Here is a 12,713-nt window from a genome sequence, read left to right on the forward strand (position 1 = left end):
CACTGCATTATTTTAATTGCAAATTCAGAATAACTGAAATTTATATATAAACTTTGAAATCTTTGCAGTATCATAAAAGGTCACTAATGGAGGCAAAAAATCACTCTCATTACCAAAATTATTCACCTATCCATGTTATCTATGTATTCATACATTTGGACATTTGTAGAAACACCTAGATAGAATTTTATACAATTATATTAACCCACTTTGAATTTAATTTTTCTGTGTCCAAGAGCTCTAACATCAGTTCTAAAGATTTTATTTCATTCATGTTCTAAGAGATTCACCTCTGACCTGAGATCAAGCATGGAAAGTACCCATTCAAATAAGAAAGCAAATGTGAGCAATTCAAGACAGACGCTTGCTCTAAACTGCTTCTCTACAACTATCATTATTACAGCAGTGAATATGGGGGTTTTTTTGTTCCTAACTCTAGCTGTGAAGCTGAAATTTCTCCAAAGCACACAGATCCAGCTTTGATCATTTTTAAAACCAGTGGTAAAGTAAAAAACAGTACTGCACAAAGACCGTTGTGTTTCAAGTTATAATGTCCTTTACTTCCAGTGATGAAGTGCTAAAGCAGTATTGATTGTAGTGTTGCAAGAGGCATTCTTTAGATCAGACAATGATCAGTCATCTTGGACTTTAAACACCTAATACTATTTTAAGAGCAGGAATCCACTAGCTCCTAGAGTCCTGATCCATTTCCAAGTTCATAAGTTACATTCTGACCACTAAAAAATACTATTTTTCAATGAAATGCCCTGATATTTTTCCTCTCTTCAGAACAGTTTATTACTGACAGAGAACAGGTGAAGTGTTTCTACCCGGATGTGCTGCATTTCAAATAGGATTAGAAAGATCTGAGTTTGGAACCATTTGCTTCGTTAGTCTAGCCCAATATCAAATTTGCTATAAAATGCATAGCGCTGCCCTATCTCTCCACAGTATTTATTTCCTTGATCATTTATATTACAAGGTAATTGAGGCACCTTAGAGAAACTATCATGAGCACTTAAATTCTGTGTTTTACTTTCACATATTTCCTACTGGTTTCTTCCTTTCCTAGCTGCATCTAGTTTATTGTTTTGGTTTATACATTACTAGTTCATAACTACTTCAAATTCTAATTACACTAAAATACTGAGCAGGATTGAGTAAAAGTCCTTGGGTCTGCATGCTGGACCCATTAGGATCTAACGGCTCTGTAACTCAGGAATGGATGCTAGAAGACAATCTCTACATTTTCAGCAGTCCTCATGCAGGACAAAAATAGCCTAAAACACAGGTGGGAGAATTTTCTGAAAACCTGACATCCCTCAGTAGCTACTGCTTCTTCCATTCTGGCTCTCATACTGTATTGTGTTTCTCTGTGTGGAATTAACCTCAAGTCCAACCCATGAACAGACACAAAATTCTTATTTCACAAAGTGCAGAACCTCAGTAGTTCCAAGTCTTTGTTGAATTTGTGGCACTTAACATTTCAGTTGTCTGAGAGACACAAAGGGAGAAACCCAAGCTGAGTAATTTCTAGTTTATTGTGCTACGTATGCGCTGGAGTACATGAGCCCGAAGATAGCCTCTTGTCTCTAAAATGTCAGTGTTGGGTTGGGTTGAGCGATAGTAACAGAGGGGTTTGCTGCAATGGTAAGTCTTTAATATTGAGAACAGAGTTTAAACATTTGAGGAAAAAAATGGAATTGAACTGGTTAGCTGACAGGGACACCACGTTCTCCAATGGAAGCTTTTTGTGGTGAGGTGTTTATAGTTTTCCCCTTCTGAGTGAACCAGCTAGCTGTCGCTTTTGTAGTATAAGGTCCATAAGCTTCTAATCATGCTGCAAACATTTTAAAACACGACCCTGCGCAATGATACAAAAGCTTAACTGGTCATATTCCTACGTGCAGCTATTAGCAATCACATAAAAAGGAGGACTGGCTAAAATATGGCCCACATTCATACTCACGCTTTCCAGCAGTTCCAGTAACTTGTCATAGCAATGGAGAAGACAGCCATAGGCTAGAGCACCCTCAAAATGCTGATGTGTTACTATCTATTTCTTGTCTATCTTTCCAACAAAAGGTCTCTGTGCTTACAGCATATCTAACCGTCATTGTCAATTCATGGTGCCGAACTGCCCCAGCCTCAACACCCTTGAGAAGATGAGTCTTGTTCCTGGGTTGTTTGAAACGGTTTGCTCTTCCATGCCTCTGCTTATTAATTAGAAGATAGCAAACCATGTTAAGCACACTAAGAGCCACTACTACTGTTACACTGAATTTGGATATATTCCTGAAACTAATGCAGCAGTCCACCTCTCTGGAAATGCAGAGTAATTAAAGAACTTGGTATATAAGTAAACCTGTATACATCTATCCTATGAAAAGATGTCAGTCGTGTGTCCTAAATAAAGACCAGCCAAAATGTCATGCTGAACTGGTTCAGAGGTTTGCACAGCGCTTATTATAAAAGAACTCCATTAACTTAGTTGACTACTTGCCCTGATACTGAAAAGGTCCACACTACTACGGAAAGTCACCATTGGTAGTTTTTTTAGAATTTTTATACAATTTAAAGGCCTTTTATTCTGAGACTGCTTTGAAAACAGTAGCACAAATTTTACCAGTCTTAACTTCCAACACGGCCAGCACATTTTATCAGAAACACATATATCTGAAATATATATATGTATTATATACCTAACATAAAAATAAAGACTGATGACAGGTTAGTGGTAGTAGCCATATTGCTGAAGAAATGTGAAACTTTACATTTAATTCCATAACATCAAAAAAGCTGTAACAGTCAAGATATTGATCATGAACTGGCAACTAAATGCGAGCTATTCTCAGAGACACATTAGTTATGAGTTATAAAGCACATAAGCCAGGCTGTACTTAGAAAGCATCACTTTTCTCCTTCAAGAGACTTCAGGTAGAGAGAATTAACAACAATATGGTGGTGTTTTTAATGGATCAGTCCACAAAGTTACAGTGCTTTCCATGGAGCTGGATTGCTTACTGTATACTTTTTTATTTATTTATAAAGAAAAGATATAGGGGTAATGACTACTCTGGAATAAAGCAGAGTATGTACACTTCAGTAACAAAATAAGTTAACTACAGCCTGATATTATTTCGCCAGGTTGATCACAAGAACTTGGCTTTACACGAGTTTGTTTAGGGCATCTAAAATTTTGCTTTATCAGAGGGCTTAAAGGGCACACACATTTATCCTTGGGAAACAGAACAGAGGCAGAAAGACGTCAGGTTGAACACAAGGCCACAAAAAAAAGCCAACCAAAAAGAAATCAATCAACCTGCAGTCTTAATAAATGACTATGTTTAAAATGTCAGCCAACGTTTCAAGAGACATTCATTAAACATAATTTTGAATAAGCAGTATTGTTTTCACAATAATATACAAGAGGTGACAACTAGCAGATCTGGTTAAGAGAAAGCTGTCGAGACTGTAAATATTCTACAACAGCAAACACAACCGTTTTGAACTATACACTGGCCAGCTCTGTCTACAGAAAAATAAAATTATTGATTCTCCTACTGTCTAGAAATCATTTATAAGTATGTAGAGTGCTCATAATAATGCAATCCCATTGTTAAAGCGCAGAGAGTAGAACTCAGGGCTTCACATCACAACTTTGTCATTGGATTCATACAGTATGGGCAAACCACTTCACCTCTGTGACTAGTGGTTTCCCCACTAGCACCCAGACAGATTATTTTATGTTTAGAGGTCTTGTAAAAAAATGGAGCCACTTGTAAATATGAAATCACTAAATTCTAATTCCTATTCCAATTTTATTTTTCAAAGTCTGAAGGCATTTCATTCCAAAAAGGAAGATCATACTTTGCACTTAAAAATCCCATACCTAAATTCTCTTGCACATCAGAAAAATGTACATTTAACTTAATTATTAAAGTGTAGATTCATTATATTTAATCTGCACCCACAGCATTATCATCACCTGAACAATTAAGATTCCACAACCGGAGAGTTTCTATTCAGTGCTTCCCACCATGGGCCTCTCAATGCTAAAAACCCAAACTGTACAAAAAGTAAAGCCTGGCAAGGTATAAGCACTTGCTGGTAGCTAAGGCTGTGCCTAATCTTATAAAATATGATTTCTCTGAAGACCGAGGCATCAATAATAATGCAAAGTATGCCATTGCATTAAGCAATTTATTGAAGGTGATTAATCAGTATTTATGGAGTAGGTGTAGTTGTAAAACCGCAGCTTATTTTATATATTTAAATCTTTGTCAAACCAGAATACTTGTGAAAATTAGAAAACTCACAACTACATTTGCTACTCTCATTATAGCACGGGAAGCCTGAAACTTTCTGCAACCTTGTACATATTTCCCACAATTAAAAAGCCTTGTGTCTCAGGCAAAGTAAAGCGTGTAGGGAGAGGTAATATTGTAGGTACTAAATACAAGTTCCACGTTTTTCTTTTAATTGCAAAGCAAATTTGGACTTGATTATGCTTCTGGGTAAGCTGCTCCTCTTTCCCACCACCCTGCAAATGCTGTATTCCAGCTCCCAGTCCAGTATCCAGTGAATTAAAGGCTCTGAATAAACAGGTTTTTCCTGAAAGGATGTTGCTGTATGCTGCCCTGATCATCTTTTATAGCTTTACCAGGGAACAATAAGAAAAAGCTGGAAAAGTTAAGTGACGCATAACATAGGAGGTTTTTTGGGAGGGAGCACTTCTGGTTTAGTCAAACTTGAACTTTTTTTTTTTTTTAAGTGTTAGAAATTACAGACCTTTATGAAAATTTCCAGTAACATATCTGATTCTATTTTAGCCACATATTAAGTTTTTTTATGTACCTTCTAGAAATTATTTTCCACAATATCTTGTGTTCTCAGTCTTTGTGCTGGGCTGCTAAGTATGCAATTTTCAAAGCAAAATGCTTAATAAGAGTACTCCTTTTAATCTTAGGAAAATACAAACATAATTCAAATAGCTTCTAACAAAAGCTCTCTTTAAAAAGAAACCCTGAGGTCAAAAACACACAGGAGGGCCAAAGCCGAAGTATTAACGTCAGTAGTAAGTTTATAAAACAAGAACAGTGTTAACTTCCACAGTACTTAACTTGTGCATGTCGTACCACATTAGAGTGCTTCTAATTCCACAGATCAGTAGCTGTGGGGAACTGCATACAAAACACTAATTACTACACAGCTGATGTAGTCATAGAAAAATGGGTGAACAGACATCTAAAAATCCAACTTCAAGTATTTATTCTATTTTAAAAAGGTATCTTGAAATTTCTTGGAATAATTGCTGTTGCTAGAATAAAAATAAAATTCTGCAAAACAAGTAGCCTCATTTTATGCAACCAGCCATCATGATTTATGAAAAGGTTCCTCAAAAACAAAGAACAAATATTAAAATAAAGAGGCATGGTAAAGAAACTTATTTGCAAAATTCCTTCAAGAGGGAAGATTGGCAAATGCATTCAAGAGGTTGTTTTTCAATTCCAGTTCCCCGTGAATTTGTTTAATGCACTTATTAAATCAACCCATTTCTATGGGCAAACAAATCATGACGTATAGCTCAGAATTAAATACATTTGTAATCACGTATGTGTTTTCTCAAACATTCCACATCTGCCTGGGGGAAGAAAAAGTCTCTCTGGCACAGACCCTCAATGGATTTGGAAGGAGTTATATACCTGGAAACTAGCACTGCAGAAGAAAGGAAAAAACATTTTGAACAAGTGGATGTAATGAACTGCTCTCATGTACAAAATTCTTTGAAATGGGCAGTTATTTTCAAGCCTGATTCCAGGAAGAAACACGAATTATTTTTAAGCATTTTTACAGAAAGCTGAACACTATTGCTTAACTTGCTTGTGCCTTCAAAGACCAATTTAAAAAACATCGTCACACATTTGAAGATGAGATCTGGAAACCTGGAAATGCCTATCAAAGCAAGATTTATGCAGTGCATAACAGGCAGGATGTTCCAACTCTCATGAGGAAGTGCAAGTACACAGCAAAAGGAAAGCCAAAACAATCTTGAGGGCACTGCTGCAGTAAAATGCAATTACTGAGCACTCAGTTTGTCAGTGCTGCTGGGAGAGAAGTAGAAGGAATTATTTCAAAAAATCAGTAACTTTGTAAGATGCAATAGTCACAGTCAAAGCACTTTCATTCATTAATTCTCAGGGAAGGCTGTTGTATCCAAAAGACTCAATTTTTTTTTTTTTCCATTCAGGAACCATTTTTTCGTTTGGAGACCATTTCCTTTTCAAATGAACGCACAAAGAACAATGGCTTTTCTCTTTTCAAAAGATCTTTGAAGGGAGAAGCCTGCCCAGTGGCTAAAGCACAAGATCAAAACTCAATTTCATTAACAGATCTGGTAACAGTCTTCTCCGACCTTGCTTCCAGTTCCATCTCTGCAACAAGAGGTTCCTATAGACATGCTACTTCTGAAACGTTATGAGACAGAATTCCAAATGAAAAACACTTACAACAAAAAGCACAATGTTTTGCATGCAGCTCTCAATACCAAACAAGCAATCATCAAATTGCAAGATTATCAAACAAGATCACCACACTATGTTCCTTTTATCTGCACCATTTGGAATGCCCGCTTCATCGCAAGCGTCTAAGGGCCACGGACAGAAATATTTGAAGTGAGCAGCAGCTCACACTAGCGGCTTATAGGGACGTTATGCAATGTTGTCCTCTCTGAAGAGGAAACGAGCACTTACACTTGGTTACCCTAAGATTTCCATCAAAACACAGACTTCTGTGTTTCACCAAGCTTTGGAGTAGAGACAACCTTTGAGAAAAAAAAAGTGATCCCCAAATATTTGCAATTGCTGGTTTACATCTTGCCTTCTAAAGAAACGAATTTTCACTAGACTGCAGCAACACTTGTTAATGATTTAAGCAGCAAAACATAAATATTAAATGAAAGGGATAGTTATATCAAATTACTCCATTATGTTGCTGCAGCAAAGACAGCTTTCAATTATTTCCTAAATAGGAATCTAAGAAGATTCCAGTAACAAAATAGCCTTGTCCAGTACACGATTGCATCATCAAGGATACTTCATATATATATATGCATGAACACAAATATACAATAAGCAAAACTCCTTATTTCTGCTTTGAGTCAGGCATACAATCAGCGTAATCAAGAAAAAATGAAAAGACATCAAAGGTCAAATTTTACATCATTTGTTTCCAGCGATTCAAAAATTCAGTACGCTTTCAACACACAAATGACTAAGTGACCAAAGGAGCTAAAGGTTTTATACAAAAAAAAGTTATAAAAAGCAGTTGTCCAAGATGGCTTCAAAATTAATCAGCATCTTTCTAGGTCTGCAGTGCTGAAGTCCTGTTTTGCTGCCCTGCCCTTTTCTTCACAGAACTGATAGTAACAGACTGGAAAGGACTTCACTCCAACACTTTCCTTTTCTTGGCATGAAGAAGTGTCAGACTTGGTCTTGACATGTACAGCTTCATCTTAGTGTTTATGTAAACAGATACCAACACGCTACACAAAAATTATTTCTTTACTGTGATCAAAATACGTGTGTCTGATATTTTACGTTTGGAACACAACCCAGAAGTCAAGGTTGACTTTGCCAATTTCCTGAAATTTCCTTGATGTCAAACCAAGCACATTTCTATCGCTGCGTATATATTTGGGCCTTATACACAGCAGCAAGGACACACTTGATCTCATTCTGTCACTCTGAACATCAGCTACGTGTCAGGGTACAGAATGAATTAAACTGTGAGCCAAGTCTCACTGCAGCGAGGCTGAATAAAGACCGACTCCAGCTGTGTCCCTTTTTCTAACGGTTTCAGTGTATAAATTTGGTATGCAAAAATGGACACAGGTTCATTATATTAATTACAAATCCTGACATTAAAATCAATTATTACTATGCATTCTAAATTTACAAGGGCTCTACCCAATATTGAACCAGCTAGTAGCTCTGCAGTAGAAAAAAGGTCTCTAATGGAAAGTTATTGCCAGCAGCTGCTCTGTTGTCAGAAGGCTGCATGGGCAGGCCCTGCAAACCAAACAGAAACTGAACAGTTTACGAAGAACTGAACTGTTCCTATGTCTGAATCCACAAAGTCATTATTAAATATATTTCTATTTCCTCAGGGTGGTTTATAACATGAGACATATTGCACGGTTTTTATCTACAGATCTTTCAAGTTATTTTAAAGTAGGTCACCCTGGTTCTTACAGCATAGCTAGAAATACTGCAAGCGTTTTGAAATTTTTACTTTTGCCCTCATTTGAAGATCTTGAAAAACAACCCACTAAATGTAAAAGAACTCTTGGGTTTTTGGATTCACCCTAAAGAAGTTTACAAAAGGTACACACGCACATAAAAGCTAGATTTAACTAGTGGTCAGATGAAGAGTACTTCTGTTTTAATTTTTACTGCAAATTAGGTTCAATGTTATACAGTTCTTTTCAAATTCATAAAAAGTCATCCTAGAAGGAGAGGCTGAACTGCCAGACAACCTGCCAGGATAAGGCCATATTAAAATATAGGAGACCACCAATTGAACTCGTCCAGATCTATTTTTGGTGATGATTTAATGGCCTGTAACCAAAATTTGCTGCCATTACCGAGGAAAGCAAACTGCGTTGATTACCATCACGTAAAAAAATCAAAGTTTCCAAAAAATGCTACAAAAATTATGTTGCACTACAAGTCCATATGATACTGTAAAACAAAATACAGTCACTCAATACTTTTTCTCAGACGTGGTGCATTCTTTAATACTTTAGAAGGCCTCAGATCTTTCGTACTTCATCAGGCAGCACTTTTTTCCTTACTCCTTTTTGTAGATATACTTGCTACTTGTAACTAAATTAGTTCATCGGCTATTTCTGAAGGTGTGTAAGTATTAAGCTGAAGGAAACTGGCTAATACAGATGTCTGGTGGGCAACAGATATTTGTATGACCACCACTATTAAAAAAAACCCTATGATTCACAGCTCAGAACGTAATTCACACTATGGCATTTTAAATTAGCCTTCCCCCCCCCCCCAGTTGCAAGCATAGAAGTCATTCAATCAGACTGTACTGTTCAAACCCCCGACCCTTTCTAGGGCATTTTAATGCACTTACGTGTTATTTGTCTTATGGATATAACAGAGTGTGCTCACCTGAAAAGGAAAAATGTTGTCAGCTCTATTCAAACTGTCTTCCATCCACGATTTTGGAGCAAAGGCTGAGCTGGGTCGAGCGTATTTCTGCAACTGGATATGATTACTTGCAAAATTCTTCTTTAAGGGCGAGATGGAGTTCAGGGGTGTTATCCCTCCGTTCAGTCCCCTGCGGTGGTCTCGGCCTTGGGACCCACCCCACCCACCATATCCACCGCCACCAGGGCTCCATGAAGATGGTGTAGGCGATGGACTTTGGTAGCTGCTCCATGGAGAAGGTGGCTTGTTAAGATTATTAGCCAAATGAGGCAATTGATTAAAAGCAGCATTTCTATGTGTGAATGGAGGTGGATGAGGACTTGCAGGAGACCTCCTCTGTTGCTGATGCTGATTGTGATGATGCTGAAAATGGGGGTGATGAGGGTGGTGTTGAGAGAGGGGTCCAATTTGGGGGGAAAAGCTACCACCAAAGCCAGGGCTGACGTGATGTGGAAAATTCTGAAACAGCAGAGCACCATTATTAGCTGAGGCAGTAGGGACCCCTCCCTGGTGAAAAAAACTTGCATCTTCATTGATTATTGTAGAAGAAGAAGGAGCTATAGCTGCAGACCAGTTACTAAAACCAGTCAGAGAAGATGCAGTGGATGTCAAGGGCTGCGTCGAAGTACCTAGCCCCGAAGCCTCTTGATAATCAAATCCTGTTAACACCGGCGATTCTATTCTTATTTTCTCCTTTCCATTGCCGTTCTCTGAAGAATTATCGCCCTGATTTTCTTCAGTTTTAGCTTTCTCAGGTTCAGAGAGCATGCCTGCTTCCTGACTTTGACCAGGGGAAAGCTGCTGTTTTTCTAGGGACTCTTGCTTTTCCTGTTGCTGAGTTTTAGATTTTTCTGACCCCAGAATCTCATCCTGAATATTATGGGCAGCTGGAGCAGGAAAGAGCCAAGCTGACCCAGCACTACTGCCATTGGCAGCTGTGTTATTATTTATAAAAGCAGCAGGGCTGGGGGTTGCATTTTGATGATGGTGTGGAGGCTGCAGATGTGGATGAAATCTGACTGGAAAAGCTGACTTATTTCCAGTGTTGTTTTGCACTAACACTCCAAACCCGTAATCCCCCATTTATTATATTTAGGGTTTGAATCCTCCCTGTAAAAACAAGTTGATGTTTAGTGTTTACCTCGTCCTCTTCTGAGGCGAGATTAAAAAGTATCCTGTTTTTAGCTAGATATTCCAGTTTCTCCCTCCACGCTATTTATTTCAGATTTGGATAAAGATGTTTGTTTTTTGCAAAAGGTAGATCTCTTCAACTATTTAAATGTGTCAATTTGTGTCCGTTTCCTTCCTTTGGCTAGGAGGAAGGGAAAAATAAATCTTTGGTTCACAAAATAAGAGGTTTCCTTTTTCTAAAGGAAATGCACAGCAATGAGAGAAAAAGCTTCTGGGGAATAAGGATAAAGAGATTCTAACTATCCTGTTTTTTTCCTCCTCAGCAGCCTTGACTCGCCCATAAATGAGTTAAGAGGGAAGAAAAAAAAAAATATACAATGACGTCTGGTCCCCCGACCCCTTGGCAGCAAAAAATAGATTTAAATCTGGAATAATTTAATACATTTCTATAATCTAATATATATTTGTGTCCTGTTCAAAAAGAGTCTTTGCTGTGGGTAAAGGAAAAATTTACCTCAGGATCTCAGCATTCAGAAGGGTGAAAAGGGGGACTGAGTTACAGAAGAGGCTTTTTCCCGTGCTGCTGGGTTTAACCTATTATATTTAGTAATAATATACACTGTGTGTGTGTGTGTGTGTATGCGCGTGTGTGGTTGTTTAAAGGGGTAAGATCTTATCTCAGGAAATTAGTATTCTGTGTGTGTTGGGTGGGGAGTGAGTTGTGCAGGAGAAGGGTGGATTCTTGATGCTGCTCCTTTTGGGCTGGGTTTCTAAGCTCGCCAGACTCGCTTCTTATTTATGATCCAATATTTGCGTGTCCTTCATATGAGTCCTGGCTGTCCGAAGAGGAAGATTTTCATCTCAGAAATCAGCATTCAGCGTTCGGGAAAGGGGAAGGGAGGGGACAGCGAGTTGTGCAGGAGGAAGGGGAAGGAGATATTCTGCTGGGAGGGTGGTTTCTGGTGCGGGGCTCACCTCCTTCCACCGAGATACGTGGGTTCCCTGCAGACGAGCGAGCCCCTGGCTGAAAGGCCGGGTGGATATGCGTGTACGTGTTTTTCCTCCTCAGGGACTCGGCATCCAGCGGGGCAGGGGCGGGCGGCGCAGGCAGGCTCGGCTCGCCAGGCCCCGGCTCTCAGTGGGGTGCCCCCCGCGGTGTCCCCCCTCCCTCGCAAGAGTCCTGGTGTCGGGGAAGGCAGGAGGGTTTTTTTTTTTACCTCAGGAGAGGAGCAGCCTCCGGCAGGGAGGGGAAGGTGCAGGCGGCGGGGGGCCGGGCTCCTCTCTCCCCCATGGAAGGTGTTTAACCGGTTCTCCCAAATCGCCCGGAGATTACGGGACAGGGTCTCGGCCGCTGGGCGCAGCGGAGGGGGGGCCCGGCGGACTAACCGGGGCGCGGGGTCCGGCGGCGGCTCCTCGGAGCAGTCCTTCCCCTGCTGCGCGTCTTCTCGGCTCCAGGCGGGCTTCCTTCCCCCTCATGTAAACCGGCCGGGCACCGGGAGGGTCGCCGCGGAGGACGCTGCTGCCGGGAGGTGGAAGGAGGGGGGAGGCTCCGCGGGCGAGAGCGACAGGAGAGGGGGGAGGGCTGCCGCGACACCGGCTCCGGGGAGTCGGGAGGCGCTTCGGTAAGCCGGCGAGCCTGGCCGCGACGGGTCCTCCGCGAGAAGCGTCCGCTGCTGCTGCTGCTACCGCTGCCTTGTTTTGCCTCTTTTTCTTTTTTTTTTTTCTGTCTCCTTCCCCTCCCCCCACCCCCCCAGCGGCCGCCGCTTCCTGCCTCGGTGCCGCAGCCGGTGCCTCCCTCCTCCCCACCCGGCCGCTGCCGAGCCCCGTCTCCTCAGGACCGAGCTGCCGCACGAAATGACAACCAGCTGGAGGAGGCAGCGCGGCACTTCCGGTTCGGCGGCGGGCGCGCCCCCGCCCCGCCCCCGGGCCCGGCTCCCCGGGCGGAGGCCCCGCCCCGCCCCGCCCGCCGGCTTGCCGCTTCGCGCCGCCATCTTTGGTAGGGGCAGGGAACACCCTGGCCGGGGCGGCCACCTTTGTTTTGGGCACGTCGCCCGCAGCGTGGTAGCCATCCTAAGTAAGGGCAAAAGGTCAGAGGGATGCCGGCGGGGCGACCATCTTGGACAGAGGAGCGCAGTTCCCGCCGCGAGCGGCCATGTTTGTGCAGGGCAGGTCGTCCTCCTCGGCGCAGGGCCTGCGGCGGGGCCGGGCCCTGACAGGTCGGGCTGGTTGGGGGCACCCCAAGCCGGTGTCCATTGACAGTCATTCCCTGCTGTAATATCACGACTAATGTCTAAAAATCAAATCCTACCCGAAACGCTGCCTGTTTGTAACACCCTTCGGCACCCAAGGGCTGAG

The 12,713-nt window shown here is 41.5% G+C and overlaps 1 protein-coding gene across 2 annotated transcripts in view; it reads right to left on the reverse strand.

Moving 5' to 3' along the window:
* The window catches only part of CPEB4 (cytoplasmic polyadenylation element binding protein 4), a 45,057-nt gene extending 32,858 nt beyond the window's left edge, over window positions 1-12,199 (reverse strand). For both annotated transcript variants that reach the window (XM_076350271.1, XM_076350270.1), the window contains exon 1: window positions 9,189-12,199. In XM_076350271.1, coding sequence (XP_076206386.1) covers window positions 9,189-10,310 — 1,122 coding nt within the window. In that variant the 5' untranslated portion in view covers window positions 10,311-12,199. The remainder of the gene's footprint in view (window positions 1-9,188) is intronic.
* Window positions 12,200-12,713: the final 514 nt, after the last annotated feature.

Source organism: Aptenodytes patagonicus, chromosome 12 (assembly GCF_965638725.1).
Source record: "Aptenodytes patagonicus chromosome 12, bAptPat1.pri.cur, whole genome shotgun sequence".
Lineage (NCBI taxonomy): Eukaryota > Metazoa > Chordata > Aves > Sphenisciformes > Spheniscidae > Aptenodytes > Aptenodytes patagonicus.